Source organism: Lissotriton helveticus, chromosome 1_1, assembly GCF_964261635.1.
Source record: "Lissotriton helveticus chromosome 1_1, aLisHel1.1, whole genome shotgun sequence".
Taxonomy (NCBI): domain Eukaryota; kingdom Metazoa; phylum Chordata; class Amphibia; order Caudata; family Salamandridae; genus Lissotriton; species Lissotriton helveticus.
Genome location: NC_136057.1, coordinates 621,172,987 through 621,200,687, shown reverse-complemented (window position 1 = coordinate 621,200,687; position 27,701 = coordinate 621,172,987). Strand labels below are relative to the sequence as shown.

General features: G+C 45.4%; 1 protein-coding gene across 18 annotated transcripts in view; it reads right to left on the bottom strand.

Moving 5' to 3' along the window:
- PPFIBP1 (PPFIB scaffold protein 1) overlaps positions 1-27,701 on the bottom strand; it is a 978,725-nt gene that overhangs the window by 713,745 nt on the left and 237,279 nt on the right. For 10 of the 18 annotated variants that reach the window (XM_078674144.1, XM_078674143.1, XM_078674142.1 and 7 more), the window contains exons 4-6: positions 9,918-10,004; positions 9,724-9,837; positions 8,817-8,948 (exon numbers count right to left, since the gene is read on the bottom strand). In XM_078674144.1, the coding sequence (XP_078530270.1) occupies positions 8,817-8,948; positions 9,724-9,837; positions 9,918-10,004 (333 nt within the window). Of the gene's footprint in view, positions 1-48; positions 151-8,816; positions 8,949-9,723; positions 9,838-9,917; positions 10,005-27,701 lie in introns of all 18 variants that reach the window. The other 8 variants (XM_078674132.1, XM_078674127.1, XM_078674128.1 and 5 more) reach the window with 1 other exon arrangement.

Here is a 27,701-nt window from a genome sequence, read left to right as displayed (position 1 = left end):
AATGTAAGGATTAGTGGCTGGCATGCAGATTCACGGGCAGCAAGTCACCTCTTGATCCCCAAACTGCACTCGCTTCTCTTGGAACAAGGCAAGTTCTACTTCCACCTTCTCCATTTGCTGTCTGAGGTCAGCTATTAAGGTATGGAGGGACTGACGCACGCAAAGAGATGAGGGGCAGGGAAAAAAGGGGGAGATAGGAAAAACAGGAAAGGACAAGCATCAGGCTGAAAGTTACAATGAAGCCACAATCTTCAAACGCTCGCAGCATCTTTCATCATATTTTGTATGGACAACTGCACCAGGATTTCAATATCTGTGGTAGGTGGGTGGGCTGCTATGGAAATGCCATCCTCTAAAATACATCAAGGCTATACATACATACATACCTGTCAGTTTTCAAAAGGGCGGTTATGGTTCTGAGAAAAGTGTTTCCGCCTGATCACCGCATAATTTATTTTAGGAAGGGGTGACTGAGCAATGGATGCCAAGGCATCTGCGGTGATGATTTGTGTGGGCTTTACATGCCCTTCTAGTCTCTTAGTGACTGCACTGCCTTCACAAGAACACATGACAACTACTCCTTTGAATAAAGTTATCCTAAGACACCTAACGGTCCTTCCTCAACGGGGTTTCACACTGAGCAGCAGGAAATAGCATCTCGGGGAAGTCTCCGATTTTAGTTGGTGCTCGTGTCTAAAGTGAATGGCGACTCCAATAATGTAACCGTGATTGTTCTATTGTTATTGTGTCATAACATCTTAAGATATTTAAATCACCACAAAAGAGGGCTTTCTGCACAGCAGCAAGAATAAAGCACACACTTTTTTAAAGTTATAAAAATACATTCTAGATCAATTTTGAGACCAAGTGATGGGGCGTGAATGGTGAGAGGATTTAAAAAACATTGCAGAGGATAAACAGTGTGCTGAAGAAAACACGACAACGCTGTAAAACAGTGTGGCAATTATTACGTAGATATTTTTATAGAACCAGTGCCAGCTTCCCTGCTCTACAACAGCAACAGAAAAGTGGTGCACATACATGTTTTGGCCTACAGCACGGCAGTAGGAGAGTGTTTGTTGATGTAATGATGAATAATCCTTAACATGAGAGGGAGAGGGAGAGGAAGTAGTGGATTCTGTCTCCCCTAGCAAGTATCATAAACAAAAAGGAATCCACTAAGTGGAAGGGGGTTGCTACCACAATGGTGGGGAGCAACCAGGGTTGTTAAAATACCCCTCACACACCAACAGGCCCCTTGGTGTCATGCTTCATCATCGGGGTCTTCGCAAACCTCTACGGGATGCGGCGTGCTACGACTTCACGACTACGCAGGAGCACTTTAATGGTGAACTATGTGTTTGGTGTGTGTGGGTAAACAATGTGAGTGGTGAGGTGAAGGTGAAAAATTAAAAAATACCTGGCACGTGAGTACTGAAAAAAAAATTTTATTAAGTCTCCGGCTGGTATTATTAAAAGAGTGCTGGGATGGTTGTGGTCTACTGATTAGGGTAACCCAACCATGTCAGTGCGTCGACATGTTTCGGAGTTTGAAGAACTCCTTCTTCAGGACGAGGATGTGCACTACTTATCCCCACCTTACTCACATGTGTGTAGATTTAAAAGTGTGCTCTACAAAAATTAGATATGGTGAAAATGTACCTATCTATGTTTAAAGTAAGGTCCGTTGCGCCCAATTGGCGATTCGAGACTCTTATGGAAAGAGGTTACATGGCCTCATGAGCCACAGCGTGTTGGGGGGTCCGTTCTACCCGATGTGGCAACGGTTACTCTCAGGGCTTCCTGACTTCCTCCCTCTTCACGCGGCTCCGACGAGTCGGAGCCGCGTGAAGAGGGAGGAAGTCAGCAACCCCCTTCCACTTAGTGGAGTAATGATGAATAACGCACACTACAGAGTACGAAGGTGTGGCTAGCTAAAACACACGCCTACCATTTGATGAAGGAGCTTTAATTTTAACAGAGAGAATATGGCATGTGGCAAACGAGCTTAAAGGGCACAGACAGCCACTCAAAACCATTCATGCAAGAGGAAGGCGTTTTGGTGGGGGCACCTGCCTAAACAAGTACACTTTACATGCGAACAGGAGTTCCGTTGATCAGCATCACCTGATTAAGATAGTTTAAGTAGCCATAACAGACGTGTTTTGGTATTTTCCACGTAAGCCCTAAAGATGGCAAGTGTGACAGGAGTGTATTAAGGGGGCACTCTAGAGGGGGCACCAGACAAGAAAACTCATATGCTTTGTTTTCTTTGTTCAGGGTAGATCTTCCAAGCATACCCAACTACTAGCAGATTGCCATGGCTGAAGTTGAGAAGTGGGTGGACATAGTAGTAAAAATATGAAATATACAATGTTTCTGTTCTATAAAATAAAGGGAGCACCACATATCAAGGTAGCAATACAGAAAGAGGTTCCCTCTTCAGGCCTCAATGTTTGCAAGTCCTGGAGAAGATCAAAACTAATAAATTATCTGTGTGCCTACGCTGAGAGAGACTCACAAGCAAAATTACCACCTTGGGTATCTTGAGATGCAAGGAAGGAGAAACCCTTAGTGTTATATACAAGCCTCACTCACTCTAGTAGTGACATGTTTCTTCATCAGGTTCATCCTGGCTGCTAAAGGCCATGAATGGGCTCGACCGTATCCCAGGGAGCTCTTTGTAGATAGATAGATAGATAGATAGATAGATAGATAGATAGATAGATAGATAGATAGATAGATAGATAGATAGATAGATAGATAGATAGATAGATAGATAGATAGATAGATAGATAGATAGATAGATAGATAGATAGATAGATATATATTTTTAGTTGCCAAGGGTGAATATTAAAACAAACAGGACTCATCCACACCCAGGTATCCCTTTATTCGCGGGGTGGATGGGCACAATAAAAATAATAATCTTTATAATTATGGGATTGGGCAATCAAGGAGCCTTCCTTAATTGTTCAGAAGGTCTCCCCTCCCTGCTGGATATTTCCCCCTCGCCCCTGGAAACAAAACCCTCTTGTGTAGCGAGTCCTGGAGAAAAGTCAGTTACTTGGCGGCACCAGCTGGACTACAATGATGACTGAGGGGACTGCGGCTAGGAAAGGGTCAGTGACAGGAGCAGTAAAGGACAGCAGGTGATAGGGGTAGCGATGGAAAACAGGAGCAGTGATACGGAACATGGCCAATAACAGGAGTGAGGAGCAGTGAGGAGGGAGGAAGCAGTGACCAGAGATGCGGATGAGATTTGAATGCTATGCTCTTAGGAACACACACAATAGGCCAGATATTGGCAGCAGCACAACAAGCTTCAATCACACATAGACGGCAGCTGTGCAAGCTTCTCTCACTCAGACAGTATTGGGATAATCTCACTGAAAGACAGAACGTGTACTGCGTTGCAGCAACAGAGAAAGCTTCATTCATATAGAACAAGTACAGAAAGGGCAGTAGCCAGATCGCTTTCTTAACACGCAGAATGGATAACACCATGGCCAAAAGAAAAAGTTTTCCTCAAACACAACACGAGAATAGTACATGAAGCATCAGGGTGAAAAACCACCAAACACAGAACAGACATAGCTATGACCGTAGTAACAAAGACACACAATAAACCAAACAAGAGGTAAAGCCTGGTCAACATAAGTGTCAACTTCCCTCAAACACATAACTACTCTAGAACGGACTTTATGATATTTTTTATTTTCCTTAATTCTTTACAGTAATATTTAATGTACAGAAAACCACTGAATGACACTGTTAACATTTCTTGGAGTACATTTCCTCTCTTTATATTCTATTAGCCTTCGGGGGAAAAAATCTCACTTTCAACTCACTCAGAACATAAGTGGGGGGCCGGACCCAAATTCTTTTTTTTTTTTTAACTCAAGGGGAGCTTGATACGGAAAGGTTTGAAGACAACTGCCTTAGAATCTTGTAGGTGCATGCTTTGTGCTGAGGTTCCATTATCCCACTCCATAACAAGTGCTTATACAACCAGAAAGACAGCATTCGCTGCTTCCTTTGAGCCTTGTGGGCAAGTGCACTGCTCTCAAGTCCTAGTATCCCACCCCGTGATAAGAGTGTGTGCAATCTTAAAGAGACAGCATTCACAATCTGCTTAGCTATTTGAGAGAGTTTGTGCGAGACTACAAGTACAGAAGCTACCAATAGTTAAGTAAATGGACAGCAATATACTCTGGCTATCCTGTTTTAGGGGTAAACCTATAATAAAATGATAAACTTCCACCAAAAGGGAAACAGCCCTCATCAGTGTAAACATATGTAGATCGGCACAGCCACATATCAAAATGCCATCCAAGGAAAAGAAAGTAAGAGAATGAATCATGTTTATGTCTTTCTGAAGGGACCAACAAAATATAATTTTATTATAGCAGGTAGGAGCATGAAAGGCCTGTCAAAGATTATTCTGCGTAAGTATTGTTGTTTAGGGATGTCACTAAAATATTGTTTCTTCTTTCTTTTGTTGTCTCCTGTTTTGTGTATTTGAATAAAAGGGGCTGGGTTTAGAAGAATGGTTTAGGTCTGATCTAATTATTTTATACACTGTAGCGTATCTGGGAATATTAAAATGATATTCAATCTTCTGGAAATTTTAATTCTTTCACTGACTGGTGAAATGTCTTGATCTTAAGAATACTGGCCAATAGTTGCTATCACATTTACCCACAGACACAGAATGTGGAAAATACTTTCATAGATCAGCCCACTGTCCTAAAAAGTCAGTGTTGACAGCAGGACATCTGCCAAACAACCCAGGCTTTAAACATTCAATGCAAGGTGTAGTGACAGGTACCTGTGAAAAGAGCGCTGTCGGAATAGTGATGAAAACATGACAAGATCTCCCAGATACCAATAAAATTTAGAGCTGCAAGGTGTTCTATTATGTGTGATATCTTCACATAATCTTAACTTTTTACCCAACCACAGTTTACTCCTGGGGTTTATGAGCCCATTGTTACAATGATAACAGCAAAATTTCAAGTTCTGAAATACAATGTGATGTCTAGTTAAAGGTCACGACCGACTTAAAGTGAGACATTTATCACAGGGACATTTGGCAGCTATGAATGTCCACACAACAGTAGTATCACTTTAATGTAGTCAGGCGAAGAGTACATAAACGCAGTGGCGAGCATGTTTAATGCAGCAAGTTTTATATGCGCTAGAATGCAGGACTACACATTTATCTGATGAAATTTAAGATTGTAAACATTTCACAAGGTACTGTGTTGTTGGCAGGGTTAGCCAACCCTACAATGTCATATTATTCAGTAGAGAGTAGATAAATAACCCCACTGGTTCCAGGAGTGTGCATATTTAAACATTTGAATACTGAAATATGAGTCACACCCTTTATTTGTCTTTGCAATTTCTAGATTCTTGTTTGTGATGTGGTGCATGCGTAAAGGGATCATAGAGAAACAGAGCTCAGGAATAACCCAAGCGTGCCCATCTAATGACCATGCTGCTAATCTAAATTTGCACATTCTCCCATGAGAAAAATTGTTCTGAAAATCTTTCTTTATTTTTAGCTTTTTTTTAAATCTTTTGTATTGATTTTAACATATATTTATTGTACTGGTTTTAAATGTTCTTAAGATGTGATTATATCTGCCCTGTCTTTAATTGACATCTAAGGTTGTTGACTATCGTGCGATGTGTGGTCTCCGGGCCTGTAAAAAACACCTTATAACTTTGCACTTTACCGCTCTTTTTGGCTCCCTAAGGATACTTTGTATTCGGCTCTAATTTGTGTAAATTGTTGTGCAATAGAAGCTTGCCTTCATATGTATGTTTTTATTAATTGTGCTTTTATGGCTATATAGCCAAAATAAAGTTTTTTGTTTTTTTTACTTTGAATATAGCTTTCTTACTTTTTTAATCCACGTATAGTACTGTAAACCAGACAGAGCCCTAACAGAGTGTGTGAAAGAGGGTAAAAAGAGGTTAGTGAGCGTAAAATACACAAACCTATGTTAAAAACAGTCTTATATAAGTCCACTGGACAGTCGGCCAATGGGAAGAATACCCTACCTTACTTATCATTTAAATTAAATATGTGCTTTTTAACAATCACTTTAAAAACAAGCATTTGCAATGCAATAGGTCTCGCATTAGGAAAGCTTGAGCGACTGGTATTGTAAATGACCCATTTTTTATTTATGCGTTGGTTTTTGAAATAGCGAAATTAAAAGCTTTGTCATGTACAATGCCAATAGTTTTAACTTTCACAAATTTGATACCTATAGCATTTGTAACGTAATATGTGTTGTATTTACGTGACTTAGATGTATTGATATTACAAATAACAATGGCTTTTATTTTTTTTTAACAATTAATACTTAAATAAAAGCTATTGTAATTTATTATGGAAATAGCTTAAACTTTTGTAAATACCTTTTGTGAAGATAATGTTCAGTGTATTTTATTGTGACGAAAATCCAAGAACAGAAGTGAAATAGTAACATCTTTTTGTGACATTTGTAATAAAGCTTGAAACATTGAGAGAACATATTTGAACCAGTTGTTGTTGAATGGTTGCACAGATTGATGCTGTGGTGGCGCTGAGTGATGTTGTGGTGGCGACGAGTGATGTCGACGAGTGATGTCGACGAGTGATGTGGTGGCGACGAGTGATGCTGTGGTAGCGCATAGTGATGCTGTGGTGCCCCTGAGTGATGCTGTGGTGCCCCTGAGTGATGGTGCTGAGTGATGCTGTGGTGATGCGATAGAGTGAGGGCGATGGATAGAGTGAGGGCGATGGATAGAGTGAGGGCGATGGATAGAGTGAGGGCGATGGATAGAGTGAGGGCGATGGATAGAGTGAGGGCGATGGATAGAGTGAGGGCGATGGATAGAGTGAGGGCGATGGATAGAGTGAGGGCGGTGGTGGTGGTGGTGGTGGTGGTGGTGGTGGTGGTGGTGGTGGTGGTGGTCGACGTGGTGGTGGTGGAGGTGGTGGTGGTTGTGGATGTGGTGGTCCTGGAGGTGGGTGTGGTGGTGGTGGACGTGGTGGAGGACCTGGTGGTGGTGGACGTGGTGGTGGACGTGGTGGTGGACGTGGTGGTGGACGTGGTGGTGGACGTGGTGGTGGACGTGGTGGATGTGGTCTTGGTGGTGTACATGGTGGTGGACGCAGTGGTGGTGGACATGGTGGTGTTGGTGGACATGGTGGTGGACATGGTGGTGGACGTGGTAGTAGTGGACGTGGTGGTGTTCGTGGTGGTGGTGTGCGTGGTGGTGGGGGTCATGGTGGTGGTGGATGTGGTGGTAGTGGACGTGGTGGTGGACGTGATGGTGGTGGACGCGGTAGTGGTGGTAGTGGTGGACGTGGTGGACGTGGTGGTAGAGGTGGATGTGGTGGTAGAGGTGGACGTGGTGGTAGAGGTGGACGTGGTGGTAGAGATGGACGTGGTGGTAGAGATGGACGTGGTGGCGGTGTTGGACGTGGTGGCGGTGTTGGACGTGGTGGCGGTGTTGGACGTGGTGGCGGTGTTGGACGTGGTGGCGGTGTTGGACGTGGTGGCGGTGTTGGACGTGGTGGCGGTGTTGGACGTGGTGGCGGTGTTGGACGTGGTGGCGGTGTTGGACGTGGTGGCGGTGTTGGACGTGGTGGCGGTGTTGGACGTGGTGGCGGTGTTGGACGTGGTGGCGGTGGTGGATGTAGACGTGGTGGTTGTTGACATGGTAGTGATGGATGTGGTGGAGGACATGGTGGTGGATTATACTTTGTCTAGACAGTTGTTACATATATAGAATTTGGTCTTCTTGTAGTAATTATAATTATAACAAGAAGACCAAATTCTAAATATGTAACAACTGTATGATTTGTTGATGTTTTTTAACAATGTATGTACTTTTTTCATTGTCTAGACAAAGTATAATCATATTACTTTTGTCCTTTTTTAAATTGTATGGTCACATCTATGATGGTTTTTAACACTAATGAGATTTCTGTAGTCACTCTTTAATAAACACTATAGAACTTTTTAATATAAGCTTATCGTTTTTTTCTGACTTACTTTTTTTGCATTGATATAGGTATATATGATTTTGTAATTGCCTAGGAATTGATTTAAACATTTGTTATTCCCTGTCCTAGGAACTGAATTAAGTAAAGTTTAGGGGGCCCTTGTTAATTTCCGATAATACACTGCATAATCTTACTCTCCTCGAATGACAGATGGGGACATGAAAGATCAGAAATGACGCTGCCAGATGTCCAGAGGCGTCTGGGCACTCCTACGTAATGTTGCATTCGGATACAGGGGTGGTGGAACGGCTTACAAGAGCAGGTGGACAACATCCCATTTAATAGTCTGGGGTATGGAGCACAAAAAGATGGATTTTCTGAAGCACCTTGATTTGATCATGGACCTTGCCACTCAAAATGGACTTTAAACTAGGAAACATAGCAGTCTGGTATAAAGTGCCAAACATTTGAATAAGAAAGATGACATTGCTGCATGTTGGTAATTGACAAAAGATACAGAAACCGTTAGGAGTGACAGGCTACAAGACAAAGGAAAGGAAGCGCCTCACATCAAAGGCGTGTAAGCTTTTACTGCTGCACAAGTTTTAATTGTGTGAGCTCTTAGCTCGTGGGAATGGATTCATCATCAGAAGAGGGTTCACGATACGCAAGTTACGGTCACAATCGTTGTCATATTTATAGCCAGTAATGTTGTTTGATGTCCTACTCGTGATACAGTCTTTGGAGATGGCACTGGATCGAAGATACAGGCTACAAAAAAAGACAGTACATCAAAATAACTTACCTCTGTGTCTCTAAATCGATCCTCGTAGTCAATTCTGTCCTTTTCTACAGCAGTCAGCTTTAGCTTCAAGTTGGAAATTTCAGCCATTAGATCCAATTTCTGAGTTTCGAGGGATGTTCTACTTAAAAGTTCCTAGCAGAGGAAAGAGATGAATCTTTCATTTTGAAGAACACTCCCATTGATTTAAAGTGACACATCACAGGTTTACAATGTGCTTTGCTGTCTGAGCTCTTTGGTCCCAGAGCAACAGAGTAATAAACAGTAACACCCCGAGTTTTTGGAGGTCTGTTTTTAAGAAATTTTTCATCCAGATCAGGTGGGCCGTTTAAAATGAGCTTAGCCCTCGGATATTAACATCAGAACACTTTGCAATGGCAGGCCTTTATTCAAGGCTTACACAGGCAAGAAACCACCTATTGCTCCCAGACTCCGCTATCCACCTTGTGCTGTTGCCACCTGATGGCTTCCACCAGATTAGCAAAAAACACTGAAAGCCCATTAAAACAAGAGTGAATCCCCTAAACTCAGAACACGCAAATTAAGAAGAATCTGAGCATCAGAAAGAAAAAAGCAAACATCCGAAAGAAAAGGAGCATTAGAAACAAGAGGAACTAGGACGTTCATTAACGCAATCACAACTGCAATGGATATCAATTTTACAATAAATAGTTTGGTTTGTGTAACTTTAATAAGTCTCATAACTTCGAAGACGCCCTTGAAAAGGACTTTCATAACAGGTGCAGGGTTCCTGCTTTATCCGAGACGAGTCCACACTTTTTTCTTTTTTAAATGAATAGAACAAGCACTAAGGCAGCCTAGGTGCTGCCGGATCCATGTCCTGCCGAGAGCCTCGCACCCAGGAGCAGAAAGATTACACTGTCCCTTTGCCCGGCCCCTCCTGCAGTACCTGCTGGAGCATCTCTTCTGTGGCATTCAGCTTCTCCCGGTGCTCTTCGAGGCAGAACTCCAGGTCTCGGATCTTCTCGCCTTGGGCCTCCACTTGGTCGGTCAGAACACTAACCTGGAAGAGATGGGGGAAGGGGGTTACCTCAGGTGAAGCCTGCTGCAGACAGCCACACTGGGGCTTTCAGGAACACCCACCTGCAGCACGAGCGATTCCTTGTCGTTCTCCAGACGCAGCAGCCTTTCTTGGTACATATCGCCATTCCCAGAAATGTGTCCGTTCGTCTGAAAAACAAGAAAGTGGCAGCTGTGTGAGCGAGATGCGGAGCCTTCAATAGACACAGGTTCTCGAGCCTGGAAAGTAAGAAAAGCGGCATTTTGGGCGTTTGGACACATACCATTTTCCACGGTGTGTCACCGGCTATAAAAAGAAAAATATGATCTCAGCCGTGCAGCAGAACTACACAAATTATAGTTTGCAACACCACTGCGGCAGACCCACAACAGTAACATCTGAACGGGCAGCTTCTTATAGCGCCTGATTTCGCCTGCACCCGCCTTGCGCTGTGCATCTAGGGTGACCACATTACAAGAAGGCACATTCCGGGCAGTGACAGTAAAATTTCAGGTCGAAGTCTCAAATTTCAAGACAAAAGGCCATTTTTAGGGACAAATCTGAGGACGTTGCGTGATTATAAAATAGACATCTGACAGAAGCACAAGCCAAAATAGATTGATGTTCTTTAGTTCGTATTACACATTGGAGTGTTGGGAAAACATTCACAAATAGCGGGACAGATTAAAAGATGAAAAAACTAGAAAACATACGCACTCCAAGCAGAATTTGACAGCTGACATAAGAGGCAGATTGCACAATTCTACCCCGTACAATTAATAATAGTGCCACATGCTTCCCTCTACTGCTGGACACAGACTTACAGAAGGTTGCATCAGTGAGAGTGAACAGTGGGAGAAGAGGGAAGCAAGCAAGAGCCTGCCAGGTGAGAGAAAGAACAGATGGTGAGAAGAGCAAAGACGACAAGAGAAGAACATGGAGTAAAGAAAAGACAAAAAAAAGATTGAAAGATGGCGAGGGTGACAGATAGAAGGATGAAAGAGGGAAAACGGTAGAGGGGGCACTTAAAAGGCAAAGTGGGGTAACGGAGAGAAAGCATGTGGGGGAGAGAGGCAGAGACGAATGTCTAGGTAGGGTAGAGGAGGGAAACAGATAAAGAAAAGAGAACCGAGAGATGCAGAGGTTGAATAGGGAGTGAACAGAGAGATTATGTGAGGGTTCACATTGTTACTCGCACGTCAGACCTTTCAATCCCAATTCTAATACACCATATCTTCGGAAATGTAGTGCTACACTACTCTGTCCCTTTCACCCAACACAACAACACAGCACAGTAACTTCACCGACTGTGCTTTGTGAAATGTTAGGAAATATATCCCTCAAAGATTTGGCACAGGCGTCTAGACTTATATTTTGTCTTGGACCTTGTACAGTGCTCCGCTGCCTTTTGGGTGGGGTTGAGCTACTGAAATTACATACATACAGGCAGAAAATCACAGTTTGTTAAGAAAAGGACATTTTTCAAGGAACGAAAGAAATCCAGCCAAGGTCCAGCCTGGAGCATCTGTCTGGCGGTTTACAGTGTGGCACTGGAAGGTTCTGGGATTAGAGCACATCGGTCATGTTATGAAGGCATTTCTACGTGTGCTCTTCATTTCCCATTAACGGGAAATGTTGAAATTAAAACTTTATAGAAACACCGATGACAATAAAATGAAATCCCTCCATTCATATTCTAAGGACTTCCTACCAGCCGTCCCATAATCGGCTGCTGAAGTACTTCTACCTCCGGGCCCAGGGCCCACAGGCTGCAGAAATGATAGCTACGCCCCTGACAGATGGCTGTAGTGCTGGTGCCAGCTGGTGTAAGAATATTTGTTGTTGCCCACTCTCCCCACAAGATCGCCTTCTCCAAGGATTCAATCAGGAACGCCCACCAATGGTGCTCCTCATCTCTACATAGAACCACTCTCATACGTAGTTAATTTCTTTTACACTGCTACTCATTCCAAGTATGTAGAGTAAGGTGCTGCAGAGTGTTGGACCCCACACATAATAAAGACACAAGAGTTTGTATATGTGTGAGCCAATACATAGGAAATGTCCCTTGAGACCAGAGCCACTGGAATTTTTCGATTATCTGGCTGCTAGGATTTTCACATAACTATAGATTTGCGGCATTTGCCACATAATCAATCATCTGCTGCATATTCTGCAGATTTTAGCACAGATTCAAAAGTTACTAAAAACGCAGCAACACATTTTTCTGCGCAGTGGAAGGCTCCTTGCAAAGGGTGGCTGGTTACCTTTCTGTTGATTATTGCTATATTTGGATGTTAAACTGGTACTAATGAGATACAACCTATGCCCGGACAGTTAAACTTAGAAAAGAAAAAAATCATGAAGTAATACTATTACAAAATGTGCAGCATTACGCCACATAATTTGCCTTTTCTTGCTGCATAATTTACTCAACCTTCCAGCATAATTTGGCTCTCCCTGGATGCTTGCTTAATTCCAGTGGCCCTATTTAAGGCAATGAGAACTACAAGGTGTAGGAGTCACGTGGTATTCATACTGATAGGCATTAAACAATAAGACTGCTTAGTCTGCCAGGTGATGATGGGGGGGCGGGGGCGAGTGTCCCACATATCCCGGTCCCTGGTAAACAATGGCCCATCGTCTTTGGATCAGCTTCAGGCTCGATGGGTGGGTTGGCTGGGCCCCCTAGAAGAGGCGGATTGGAGGGACGCCATCATGGCGCCTAAAATCTGACCACGTCCTCCAAGTTACGCCTGGTCCAACTGTACAACCTCCATGCAGCTTACCTCACCTCGGCATGTCTCTTCCGGGCCCAGTTGAAGCCCTCTCCGGCATGCCCACGATGTGCCTTCGCCCCCACCGATTTCTATCACATGGTATGGTGCTGTCTGGAGGGGGGTGCAGCGCAAATTTATGCAGGCCCTGGGATGGGAGATCCCCCATGATCCCATGCGTCTGTTGTTGGGTGTGTTTGATGGCTTGGACGGGTCCAGGGTGGATAAGCGCCTTTTGGGGACGGCTGTGGCGGTGGCCAAAAGAGACATAGCAGCGGATTGGTCCCAGGCCAAGGCGCCTAGGGTGCGGAGATGGAGGAGGGGAGTGGAATGGTGTGGTATCCAGGAGGAGGTCGTATTCGAGGCCCAGGGATGTCCGGACTTATTCAGCAAAGTGTGGGGTAAATGGTTCAATACGATGCCACCACGATGTTCCGCTGTTCCCTTTTTTATTCCAGGTACCATTGTCATTCATACATGGACTGCCATGCTAAACCCTGATGGACCGCCCCCCTCCCTGTCAGCATTCAGTCCCATCATGATCTCCCCAATGATTATTGAACTGCGACCAATGAATTTTTCTTGCTGTTGTAAATCCAATAAAGTTGATTATCAAAAAAAAGACTGCTTAGTCTGAAGAAATAAAAACATGGGACTTAAAACATAAAACATAGTTGTTAGGGTTGTGTTTATTAATAAGTAATTATTATTATCCAAATAATTACTATTTATCAACTTTAGAATAATGAAAGATTACAGAAAAGTAATAAGGCTGTAAACCCGCACCTTGCAGTTTCCGTGCTGTGATTTGGTTTAGGTTTATAGCTCACTGTGCTTCAAGGCTACGCAGCCGTGGCAATTTACGCATAACGATTTGCTGTATTTGCCACACAATACATGATCGTTTCCATAATCAAATTTTTTTTTTTTTAAACAATGCTGTTTCTAGTTCAAAGGTTGCTAAAAATGAACCGACACGTGTTACTGCGTGGTGGGAGGCCCTTTGCAAAGCTGTTCTGGTCACAATTCTGTTGCTTATTGTTATATTTGGCTGTTAAACTAGTACTAATGAGGTGCAGCCAATGGCAATAAAGTGTTAACAAATTTAAAAATGACAAAATAATCAAGTCATACTACTACGAAGTATGGGACATTATGCTGCATTAATTTGCCTTGCTTGCCGCATAATTTACTCAACCCTGCTGCATAATTTTGCCCTCTCCTGCCACATAATTTCAGTCGCCCTGATAATATTAGGAGTGTATCTTATGAACTGCATTTAACAAAAGGGTCCCTGTGACAAAAACATTAACTCACTGAGCTGTCTGCCTAATAACATTTTTTGATCTGCATGTTACACATTGTGCTTTCCCTCTGTGCTACTATATGATGAGTCAAAACTCAGACAAGACAAATCTCAGATCTCTCAAACAGATACATTAATCCCCAGAGTTAAACTGACCTTTTTTGTCAATAAATTGCTGGCACGCAAGGCATCTGAAGTCTGTGCCTTTAACCCTGTAAGAATTGTCAAAATGAAACACCCGTTCTCCCCCCACCCCGCCCTGCCTAGAGAGGCCCATTATCATTCTGTATGTGATAATCGTCTAGCAAACGGAATGATAATGGGCTGATAGTCTGTGCCTGGTCGAGAAGGGGCTGCTCCATGCCCTCGAGTTCACAGCAGGAGTGCGAGCTGGCCCCTATGGTGAGAGTTACATAACTCTGGGGCTTCTTGCCTACTCCAATGTCCAGAATTATGGACAAAAGGCTTCCGTGAAAGGGTTCATCACAGACAAGAGGCCCTAATAAAGGATGGCCCGTGAAAGTTACTGACGGTTGGTTATCCTACCTGTTGGTGGCATGGAGTACTCAACCCACAGCAGAATGAAAAAAAACGAATCACTTAAAGGCAATCATGCTGAAGCCTTTCCTGCAGATAAAAAAAACATTTAGTACGCGAAACATCTGCAATGTACACGGAGATATATGGCACTCGTGTTGAATATATACTTTTAACCACTGAAATGTTTTCTATCTACTATAAGAATCCTACTACAAATAACGGGTGGTACGTGCAGAAACTCAAAGGTCTTCATTAAAACATGTTATTGCCATTCTTCTAACATTTAATGAAGTAAAATGTATGATGTTATTGTAACCTTATGCCTACATCAAATGTTATTCACGTAGATGTACTGAATGGATTGACTTTCATTAATAAGTCATAGGGTCAAGTTCATGGACCAGGAGGCGGCTCCTCCACAAAGGTGGAGGAGCGCCGCCCCGCTGCTCTGGGGGTTGAAACTAATACAAATAAAATAACTTCTTTATTATCATTTTATTTGTCTTTGCTATGGAGCTGGGCTAGGGCAGGGCTTGACTGGGGTCGGCGCCTGGGAGGAGTGTTGAGTGCACACACTCAAAGTGCACTCTACCGTCTTGGCCTGGTCAAAGCGATATGCACACTTAGCATGTTGCCCACCAGACAGCATTACACAGCCTGGTGGGGAACATGCCCAGGCCCCCAGTTCCCATCTGAGCATAGAACCACTTCACCAAGACCAATTGTATTGGCTTACAGGAACCAATCATAACACTGCATTGCAATGCAGCGTTGATTGGATTAGGGGAGCCTGGGTGCTTCCTTGTTCCGGACTTGCCAGGAAGATAAGGAACGAGAAGAGACGTCAGCCATGGAAAAAGGTGTTTTTTTAAATAGCATTTTTCCCAACTCCTCCCTCCCATTTCCCTGCCAACCCCGACTGTCAGGGACATTTTATTTAAGCATCCCTTTAAGACAGCATCTAATTTGAGACGAAGATTGATGCATAGAAGGCGAAACAACTCTGAAATCAATAAGGAATCAATCTGTGTAGGCGATATGTGCACAAAGAATATTAATTAGTCGCACTGCTAAACATGCCCTGCACAATAATACCTAGTTCTTCCACTACCAACATGTCAAGTTGGTATTTGCATAATGAAAAAATTGTAATGCCCCTATATTTTCACATGTTGCCTTTCTAAAAAGGGGATGTTGGAAGCTGGTTCTTTTTAAAGTGGAACAAAAAAGGTCCACGGTTTGAAGAGCGCAGGCAAACCCAAATTGGGTTACAAAGGCACAAATGAGCACCCAAATGCTCTTTTATGGTAGTGTGGGCGAGCCGTTAGGCATATCAGAGGTTAGTGCAAAGCATTTGTTGACACACAGAGGCAATAAATGAGACACAAACTAAAAAATAAATCCGAGACCAATTTAGAAAAATAAGAAATAGTTTTATATACATTATGATACCAAGAACTTTGTAATCAAGTAAGTACTTTTTAAAATATCGATTTTAGCAGGTAAGTAAAATGTTCACTTAACTGTGTCTTTACGCTCAATGCTTTCCTATGGGAGAAAATAGATGTATACCATACAGTTATTTGCGTTCATTTTCTGGGGTCTCCTTCGGGACTTCGTGCTGTAGGAAGTCAAGGTCCAAAGTACCACCAGCAATCACTCGTTAACTGCCCTGGGGTGCCCGGTTGCAGAGGTGCTAGTTGGGTTGATAGCTGTGCGAAATACACTGGTAGAATGAAGGGCGGGGGGGCACCTAGAAACAGGCTGCAGAGGAGGACTTGGGGACAAGTCCAGGAGCTGCAATGGGGGGGGGCTCAGGCCACAAGGGTCCTGGGAACATAGCCGGTTAGTTGGTACCTGGGCTGGGGCGCTCAGATGCAGAGTAGAAAGGTCGACTGGTCTCTGTGAGTCCTGGGGCCTTGAGGTTGTTGGTCTCTCCGGTGGAGGGTGAGAAATCAGGACAGCTGGACCACTCGGAAATCGGTCTCTGCGGTTCGGACGTCCCTTAACGGCTTCTTTGTCTTGGAGTCATTGGAGTCACGCCTGGACTCTGATGGTCTCCGCTTTCTGCAAGGGGTCTGGTTCCCCAGGTATTGGTCCTGCACAGCCCTGGTTGGTCTCAGTGTCCTATCACTTGGTGGGGGAACAGATCTGACTTTCAGGAGCACAGGGTCATTTTCCTGGGGGGCTGCTGCGTCGGCTGGCCGGGGAGTGGCAACTCATTAGGCCAGACTTGCGGACTGCAGGGGAGTAGCGTCTCTACTCAAAGAGAGATTGTTTGGCAATTTACAAAGTCCTGGCAACCCACCGGGGTTCTCAGCAGGGGTTCAGCTGCAGGACGAGTTGCTGGGTCACGACTGTCGAGACTTTGTGTGGCAGGCAGGTTTGGCACAAAAAGTCCACAGCAGTCTTCAGTTCTTCTTTTTAGGTCTCACATCGGCAGCGCGCATGCGCTGCTCCAGGAGATGACCTTTAGCAATCGGTCTGCTCCTTTTCAAGCACACTCATGCTTGTGGTGGCATCCAGCTTGCGGGAGCGAGCAGCGGCGCGCATGGGCCATATGTTTGTAATTAATGTGGCCGCATCGCTGCTTCCTCCCGCAAAGTGGATGCCGCCACAAGCAAGAGTGCTTGAAAAGTGCAGACCGCTTGTTCTAATGAGCTTTGACGTGCGCGCTTGTTGGTTCTGTTTCTGTATTATGTAAAGTAAGTGTTTCGGCATGTGATTTGTCACCTTTTAACGTAATGTGTTCCTTTGGTTGTGTCTCTGGCAATATTGTATAGCCCTTTAAGAACTTTAACATGTTGTCATTCTTTAAGTCTCGCATTGGAGTTTTAGAGCTATAACCTCTCAACTCATTGGTGCCATGTAGGCTTTTGTAGTCGGTCTTTGAGCATCTGGTAACGTAGCATACGTGTATTCTTTTCCTTGCTATTATTTCAGATTTAAGAAAGTACTTCACAACATTAAGCAAAATTGAATATTCTCAGTTCCTCTCTGCATTACATTTTCTGTATACATATTTTACCCAGTAATCTTTTTATTTTTTTTGTAACCCTCCCCTTCTCTCCCCCTTCCCCCGAAATTGTAAGTTTAGTTCAGGTCAATTGGTGTTGGTTTGTAAATGGAAGACTCTGACCAAGATATCCAATAAGTTCAGAGACCCCATTTTACTACGTTAAGTGCGGAACACTCTCACCTAACGCGATCGTACTCACAACGAGATCCCATTCCGACCGCTCCAGAGCGCAAGAAGAACCGACCCAGCCGTACAGATGTTCCCAGCAATAATGGCATCCATGAGAAGAAGATAGAAACTATCACTTTCTCCCCTCTCTCGCAGAAACGCAATGCAGGTCACAGCACCATCATTCTCTGAGTTGGACACCGTGTTGTCCGGTAAAAAGTGACGTGAATTTGTACTTTTATCACCCCTCCCTTTAATTGCGAAGTTGACACTTTTGTTCCCAAAGTCGAAGTCTGGCAGTCGCCAGTAAGGGCGAGAATTGTGATCTGAGAGTTAGATTCCTACTTGGCGCAATATGCTTTCCTACCCAAAAAAACAAAACAAAAACACAGAATGCCCCCATTCATAATTATTTGACAAGTACACACAATTTATGACGGGGGGGGTGATATGCATGGAATAACTCAGCAGAGATGTTATGAAGCTACAAAGTGTAGTATTGCATGCAAAGTTTGGACTGTTTTGTGCCGGTGATAAAGGGATGCGCTGTGAGCTTACATTTCTAGATGAGCCTACATTTAAACTATGCAGTAGACTTTGTACCTTTGCTTGTTTTAAGACAGGAAGTGAGGGGGTGTGTTTTTGACAAGTAACCCTGCTTGCTTTCAGGCAATTTAAGATTCACTTCCTGGTCACTCCAGTCTTAGCTGCCTTCAGCCTTTCCAAATGATTGGACGTTGCTGCTCGGTGGCCAAGGGCAGGCTCCTCCACTCCAAGCTGGCGCATTGCACTTCTAGACAAGGTACCTGTGGGAGGCACGATTGGGTGGGAAGCTAGATACCGGCTTTCGCAATGGCGTGTCATCACTTAACACAAAGCATTTCTTACGCAGTTTGTTTTTCAATACATTCCCTACAAGATCGTGACTTAAAAAGCAAGTGATAGAGCCTTTGAACCACATGTATTTGAAAATATCAAGTGATGTAATTCAGTCGTGTAAAACTACTCAGCTGGGTCCAGAGCATTTTCGGTAGATCGCTTGTGCCATGTATGTGATTCTATGGATTATGTCCGACATAGTGAGACAGAAGTGGATGGGAAGCATTTATGGTAGCTTCTCAGTGACGTCACATAGGTTCCACTTATCTTGCTTCACACATCAATAGGTTGTACACATTTTTAAAATGCTTCTTTCTAACAAGGAACCTTTTGGGTGACCACCGTGACCAGCAGCAAACTCCCAGAGGTCGCTAGAATTCCCTTTTCCGATAGTGTAAGTCCACCATCTGGCACACTGTGTCCATCAGTCACACACCCAAAATCAGTAGCTGCTACCGACACAACACACCCCAGAAATTGCATCTTTTTGCTACTCTGAATCCTGGATAAGCCAACTCAGGGGTAGTTCCATTCATTTGCCTTTGCTTTTTTTATTAGTTTTCAGCAGACTCTCAATTAACATTTAATATTGACACCTTTGTATGCTTGGCAGGTAGGTTGGCTGACTACCACCTGAAATGTACAGCTTGAAATGCTTAGCGACAAGGATTGTTATTGTCATTATTATTTTTTGTGTTCAGTAAATAATTTAACATTTTCTTTCTTCTGATGAACATCCAAGTAGGGGATTCATCTGCTTAAAGTGTGCCCATATAATCGTTGTTTTGTCTAGACTTTATTTAGAGCTAACCCTAGTTCTTGGGTCTTTTATTTTTACCCAACCGCTTGCATGTTTTCTGCTCTCTGAATGATCTACCAGTTATCTCTTCTCTAGAGGTAATCATACCCTGGCAGTACCAGCACTTCTTAGGCTGAGATGTAAAGTGTACAGGAGGTTTGCTGCCATGGGCGCAAGCGTTGTCATCAGTGATGCTAGACAGGTGCAGTGAAAGCACATACAAGTTAGGGTATTATAAAGATTGTAGATAGACAGGACATTTACACACACGACTGACCTCTCTGGGGGCTCTCACATGGCTAAAACTAAAATAAACTATTAATTTACAGAGGATACATTTCAGGAAAAGACCCTTTAGAGCCTGCTTCTTTCTAGGGCATGCACCCAAGAGTTGGAACTCCATATTTACCGTAGTCAAGTCAGAGAATTTATGAAAATAGCTGAGGCAGCAAAAAGTCATTCAGTGAAAGGAGGGGGTAGAGGGTGAGGCAGTCAGACCAATCCGTATTTGGTGGAATCGCAGCTAACATGCTTTTACCCACAAGCCTCTTAACGCACATGCTCGTTCTTGTTGGTTCCTGTCCGAGTTTTGTTTTTAGTAATACTCGCTACTAATGGCAGTTGCTCATATAATGAGTGGCCTTATGTCAATCATTCAGGCGCACAAAATGTCTCTTATGCATCTTAGAGCCCTTTGTGCCGATGGGCGATTTGATAGTTGGTGGGCGTCGCAAAGGTGTAGGGTCCTCCGTTGAACTTTAAACTGTGAAGTCTCGTGCTTCTGAGAAAAAGATTGCAGATAAACTTCTTCAGACACTCTGTTTGTGATAACTTTATGGCCTCTTAGCTTTTACTTTCCTTCGTTCGTGTTACTGTTTCACAGCGTGAGTTAACATTGGATGCTGCATGCTCTAAAGTCTTTCTTTGAGGAATAGATTCCTGAGTTTGTCCTGAACAATGTACAGGAGATTTGGCATAACAAGCAGAACGGGTATTAAGCTTTTGTTGTGTCTGCAGTTTACCACGGTTTTGTTTTTGCCATGTTTGTCTTTGCTAAAATAATTTCGCTTGCATGTATTGCAGAACTCTGAAATTCCATGCCACCACTTGAGTCCTTTTTAGGTCTCGCCCTGGAATAAGCATCCAAAGGATGCTTTCCAGGGACGGAGACGTATAGTCACCTGTCTGGAGGGAAGGACGGACGAGAAGGTGCACGCGCGCAGTCCAGGCTGGATTGGTGTGCGCGAACGCGCACGCCCAGCCCGGCGCCGTGCACGTCCCCTGCCACCGATTCCCTGAACACAGACATACGCACATGCAGGCAGGAAGGCCCCCCTCCCCCCCACACACACAGGAGCGCACCTACACGCACGCAGCACACACACATAGATTACCGCCATACAAGCCCCCCGCTCGCTTTCACCGCTCCCGGGTTCCTTCCCGCTCTGGCTCCACAACCGGACTCCATGCGCCATGCTGACCAGGTGGGGCCGTTCTGTGGCACGGTCCGGAGCTCTGTCCAAAGTCCGGAGCTCTGTCCGGATCTCTTCTCTCCCTCCCCCCTCCCGACACTCACCGGGCTCTGCTGGCGGGGGCTACATGAGAGCTCCCGCTCCTCGGGGCTCTTTCCGCAGCACTTCTCTTTCCTCCCGGTGTGACTCCTCGGCTCTGGAGCTCTTCTCCGGGGCCGCGGGACAAAAGGCTACTCCTCTTCGCAGGCGGCTCCGGGGCTCTCCACAGCTCACGGGTGCCCCGGGCCGCGGGAGGACTTTTCCACTCCCTTCTCGGGTGCGCGAGGAGGCGGGACTTCCGGCACATAGGAGCCAATGGCTGCTCGCCCACTTTTCGAGACACGGGCTGTGAACGCGCGCATCACCTTCGTGAGCGTGCTTTTCCTTTACTTTCTCTGCACTTCTAAGACTTTAATACATTATTTTTCAGCACTTTACTGAAAATCTATGCAGTGCATTCCTCGTCCTCTTCTGGAAGATGTCCCAGTCTTACCCACCACCGGTTGCAGGAGGGGACAGTGGCCGTCTTTCCTCACTGGAGAAGCGTGACGCACATTTGGAACTGGGTCCAGCTGCAGCCCTGTGAGCTTTGCCAAACGCATTCGGCCTGGCACCTTGAGAAACTGCTACAGTGTGCGCTCGTCGTCCCGTGGGAATTTCCTTCCCAAAAGGAGAAGAGAAACATTCGGCTGTGTCAGGATAAATACACTCATATGAGTAGAAGCCACGAGTTTGATCCGGAAAATGTGCTTTAAAATATAGAGGCATGACGTTCATGACAAAGGGATTCATTTGGGCAAACACGTCGTTATCGCTCACAGTAAACGATTGAACAAGAACAAGTCTTTTGTGGGCCTCCCTCCCACTCCTTCAATAAAATATTTTCTGGCGGGAGGCCGCCTAGGAACGGCCAGGGTCGAGAAAGGGTCCCCTTTGTAGCTATCGTCGGTGAGGCTGGTGCAGTGGTGCCAGGGCCCATGGGTGGGAACGGGCCACTGAACTTCAATTATAACCGACTGTTATTGTTCAACCTGTTTGAATGGGCTCACATTTACCGGCTCACATTATGGCCCATGGCATTGTACTCACTCGCGGCGCAATGTATAGCTTAGATACGTGTTTGACAGACATTTAGAACCCTCACCAGCATCTGACGCCCACCCCTGCAAGGGGCATCGCATCTTGCATGCTCTGAGAACATAAACTGCTGGCGGGAGAAAGTCAATGCGACAAACGAGTGAGGGCCCCAGGCCACTCAGGCCGGCGACCCCCCCCGCCCCCTAACACTAATGGCTGAAATGGGGAGTCCTCACCCTCGCGGTAACGAGCGCCGCCCGGCATCCGAGGGCCTCGCGCACAGGCCCTGTCACCAGAACAATCAGAGACGGGGGAGGCTCGAGGACAGGATCTGCGCGAGGCTCGAGAGCGCGGCCACCGTCCGAAGTTTCTCCCCAGGTAAGAGCGGCCTATAGCTGCCATGGTTTCAGATTGCTTTTGTGTGACATTTTCATAATTTCAGTGTAATTATGAGTGGCATTCAACGACTACGTGTTACATTTTCTCACGAGCAAAATAAAGCAGCGAAGACGATGTAAACCTATAAATATCAGATGAATACATACGATTTCGTTCACAGTCCTATTTAGTATCACAAACACGCATTGGCAGACTATTAAAACAGCAATGAATGGCCAGCTTTTTTAGGGCTCGCTGGACGCATAAATGTTGAAAGGATTTGCTGAATACGTGTTCTGTAATCTGTAGCTGTAACAGGAAGAACTGGTCCTAGCAGTATGTTACCTATGTGCCCAGTCATCATTCATGAAACATTCGGTCCAACAGCTGAGCCCTTGTTTTGAAAGGGAGCTTTTGAAAAGACGACTGCTCTTAATAGGATCATTACCCTGCGTTGTCAATGTGAGCCTTAAATGTAACAAGTACTTCATTATACTGGGTACACTATTAGTTGTTCTGTTATTGTGATACTTTTTCCAGTCAATGCTATTACGACGTCCCGAAGGCCTCCCTACATACGTTTATTTGAAGGTGTCGGTTTTTGATGACAGTGCGAGGCCCAGCTATATTATCGTGTTGGTCAGTTACATTCTCTACAAAGCAGGTGAAAGCAATACCAACGCTTAGAACTTTTGAGTTGGGATAATTGCACTTTTGGTGCGCTATGTTGGTCTTTCCTAAAAAATAGTGCTGTAAACCAAGTTGATCGGAGCTGTGTTAAAGGCATTGCATTATTAAGAGATTTTGCCAGTGTCTGTATTTCACCCATTTTGATAATTTTAAAGGACTAAGAAACCTTCTGATTGAGGTTTAAGTTTTACACAGTCCAGACGAATATAACATTGTGATGCTTTTGAATCACATTTTTTTACTTACTTTTGGCTTCTTGCAGTTTTGTCCTATCGCTGAAGGTTGGTAGGTTGGGAAAGTAGTGTCTGAGGCGTCCTTTAAACAAGCATTTGCAATGCAATAGGTCTCACTTTTGCTAAAGTTTAAACTATTAGCATTGTAAATGACAATGCCTTTTATTTATGTTTTAAAAACAAAAACATAAAGAAAAGGCATTGCCATAAGCTCAAACTTGTGTAAATGCGAGACCTATTGCATTGCAAATGCTTGTTATTTTATTTTACAGTCAATTGACTTATAATTCTAGACTCTCTGTTTTTCGAACAACATACTTAAGTCGTGTTTTTTGCACTGCCATCCTCCTGCTTTGTAGCACAATCTACTCATGTGTTCACACTTTTGCAAGTCGCTAAGTTCTGTGAAAAATCTCTACCTTTGGTAGTCGTGTACAAAAATGTGAAATAAAGACCGAGCCTTTCAATACGATGCCTGTGTACCAGTCACTGTTTCATGTACTATGCCACACCTTTTGACAAAGAGGGCATCCGTAAGCCAGCAGTGTTAATCATTTCTATGAGGAAATTGGAAGGCTAAAACAAAGATGTACATCAGTGATAAATCCAAAGGAACGAATTCATAGTGAGTTTCTTTTTATTTTGCTTTAAGTTTGAAATAATTACCAATCCTTGATAAAAAAAAGATGCCATAAGGCAGCAACCCTACCACAAACCTCACCCTAAAGCAGTGCTTCCCAAGCTTTTAATAAGCATTGGCACAGCCAATATGTCTCACCTTTGGGACCTTATAAGTGTTTACCCATATAACAGTTAATGTTGTTGCACCAAGGATATTGTGCTGCATAACTAAATACTTATAAGGTCCCAAAGGCGAGACCTATGGCCAATGCTCGTTTCATGCAGCTCTCTGTGGTCTTGTCTTTTTGATCTGTAAATCTAAGAGCCTGGTGTCAGGAGTGCCACCTAAATACTCAATTTTGGGGCGCTACCGGGAGTGACAGGTAGTAGCCAATGGGCTACTTACCTTTAGGGTGTCTACACCATCTATATGACCACTTCCTGTGGGAAATGGGCATAACCCTTACCCAGAGAGCCTACTTGATGGTGGAATTTAAAAAGTTGTATCCACCGCAGGCAGCTCACCTTATGGGTGGTACTACCCGAGGGTAACGCGCCTCTTGACTAGCTAATTTTCCTGGTGCTAAAAGGGCCTGGGGCAGTGGGTGGCATTTCCCGTCTGGGGAAGCCTTGAAGCCTTGAAGCCTTGAGTCGCATATAAAAGGTGGCCGAGGTCTTTGAAACCTCCTGCATGGATATGCTGATCACTTAGCCATCCTGTTTGGAGGAGGTAACAACACCTCAGGCCCGAGCAGGCACTGTCTCTGTCATCAGACACTCCTCACACTCCAGTCCGTTGACGAATCACACTCCAGTCCGTCTTTTGCATGCTCCGTAGCAGAGCAGAGCAGTCAGCAGCCAGCCACCAGCTCGGAGTGGAGCGGAGCGTGTGAGCGAACAGAACAGATCCAGAGCCGAGGGGTTTTGACCCGGCGGTCAGAATCAGCGTCAGCAAAGCATTTTTCGGCAGCGGGGAGCTGCGAACTGCGAGCTGCGAACTACGAGGTCATCGCCTGGACGCGGCTGGAGCTGGAGCCGCTGGGCATTTTCCTTGCGGTCAGTGCCGATGCCGCCAAACAGCCTGGACGTGGCCGGCTAAAACTCTGCTCAAAGCGTCCGGAGCCGACAAACATTTCAGGGGGAGCCGCTAAGCAGTTCTGCCTGCTATAACTTTTTTCAACGCGTCCAGGGCCAACACATTTCTCTTTGCGGCCGGTGCTAATAAAACGAAACTTTAAAACTAAAACTCAGCTTAACGTGGCTGGAGCCGCTAAAGAGTCTTTCACACCGGCAACTACGTGCATAGTTGCTGCAGGAGATGTGATCCAGTCCGGGTTTCCCAGCCCTCAAGGAGGACGCCGCCCCTCTGCCACTCCTCAGCCTCAAACCTTAACCTCTAGCCCCCCTCTTGCCCCCCCGGACCAGCCAACAGCCGGGAGCGAGGGGGGCTGGGGAGTGGGAGCCTCGGTCACGCTACAGCCACAGCAGGAGTAGTCAGCCGCATCAGGAAAAAGAGCCCCGCAACTCGCTACTCAAGCCTCCGCTGCAGCCGGCAGACAGAGAGCAGGTGAGCTGTGACAGTGGATAGGGTGGAGTGAGCAGCGAGTGAATAGCGGGCCCCAAGCGCTCTTCTCACCTTTGGCACACGGCTGGGAGAGGGGGTGAGTGGGGAGTGTTGTCTGCTCCCCCCCCATCCTGCCCCCTCCTGTAAGTGAGAGAGGCGGAGGTTGCAGCCCTACTGCCCTACTACCCAGCTGTCGCGGCTGGGCTGAAATCGGCGTCCTAGGCAGCTGGAAGGAAAGAGTTACTTGCCAACCTCCAAGGCAGAGGCGGGGTTACAGAAACAGTAAGAGCAGGAGAAAGAGACTCCACGAGTGACACATTCAGGAGGGACGCCTCAGTGTTTTACGCTGAGGAGTTAGAAGGAAGTAGCAACTCAACCACAAACACCACAGCATTTGTTTAGGACCTAGCCCCACCAACCCGTGGCCACCGTCTTTTGGCTCCCCCACCGCCAGGCCTCAGCAGTCTATTCCAGACCCTACCAGACCTGATTATTCAATCACGGGTGTTGGGCCCAAAGGGCTCAAGGGGGCCAAGGGAGCAAGCGCAGTAAGGGCTAAGGCAATACCCCGCGAAGAAGAGGACGAAGAATCAAGAAGTAGAGAACAAGGGGTTGTAACAAAAGCAGGAAGACAAGAAGATCACAATGAGATCCGGGAGATCCAGGGACCCACATGTACCCCTGAACCCTACTAAAAGATCAAAGAGAGCAAATAAGGGCAACAAGAATTCCAACATAGACTATGAGTGTTGGCAAAGAAGAAGAACTGAAGAAGGGGGTAGCGGATGGGGTGAGGGAGGGGGGGGATGAGCGGCTGATCCCCCTGACCCCCTTTCTCCCACGCCTTCCAAGCCGAGCTTTCACAAAACCCCAAAGGGTTAAGCTTCCAACCAAAAATGTATACAAAATTTTCATTCATCAAGGACGCAGGCTCAGTTCTTTGCTTGAACACTTGGCAGCCCAACAACCTGCCAACACCGATACTACCGGTCTCCTACGCATCGGAACAAGAGATTCAGGCAGAGCAAAAGAAAGCCAATGAGAGGGTTGAAAAGAAAGCCCCCCCTGGAGGCGTTGGATTACGAAGACGGAGAAGGAGGAGGAGAAGAAGACGTTTTCAGAGAAGAAGACAGCGACGAGAGGGACTGCCCTGACACTTCACAGACCGAAAATCACAATGGAAACTACAGCGAATCCCACAGAGGGGCAACCTTTTCGACGACCATCAGAAAGTAGGGCCTCGATTCTGACCCGGGCTTAATTCAGTGCCAGGTGCATGAATTAAAATCAAAAGCATTCACGAGCAAAAAGCAAGAACCTATTCAGAGTGCCCTGTGTATGGGTTTTACAATAAAATCGGCCCAGAAGATCACCACCAAACCATCGGGAGAAAAATGCTCCCCAGAAGACTGGTCCAAGATTGCCAGAGATTCTGAGAAAAATCCAGGGGTTCAAATGGCTCTTAAGGAGCCCAGCATCCCTGGCACTCCAGAAGTCCCGGCTTCTCCGGCACCAGCTCCTGGCACATCAAGCAACTTGAATGTGAGGATCCTAGGTCCTGCAACAAAGGCAGGGCAAGGCTCCCCTGGACCAATACAGCACCTTATGGTAGAGAAAAATATACCCTCCTCCCAAGATCTCGGGCAAGAGCAACCAGAACTTAGTAAGTGCTCAGGGGTAATAGTAGAATATGACGATAAAACATCGGGACAGTCTCGGTCGGGGAACCTCTCTATGGCATCAGAGGCGCTCATGCTTCAGGCACAAGTTCATCATTCGGCACAGTTTGAGCAACCCCTAACCCCACTGCAGGCAACCACAGTCACCACTACATTAAAAGCTTCGGACCCAGTGGCTTCGTATCCCACACAAGAAGAGTGGGAAGAACTGGTCGCCTGCTATACCTCCCAGCCTCATGTGGCCCCAAAAGAAGTTGCAATAACCCCAAAATGCAAAGCCCCACAGTTCAGCCCCACGATCGCATCACCGCAAACCAAGGTAGACGTATGGGATTCTCTCTTGCATACAATGCAACTATCTGTTAACGCCATCCAATATCAATCGGACAAAATGGACCTTCAGTTAACAGTTTTACACTCACTATCAGTTTTCGTCTCCAACATCGACAACAAGCTAGCTGAACTGAACAGTCTGGTCAAAGTGGCACAAGAGGAGACAGCACTTATACAATCAACTTGTCCTGGCATTGCAATTGTGGACAAGCTGGCTACACTTCCTGGAGCAATGGACAACCTCCTTACAGGCATCAGAGAGGCCGTCAAAAACAGTTCACCAACGGGTCATC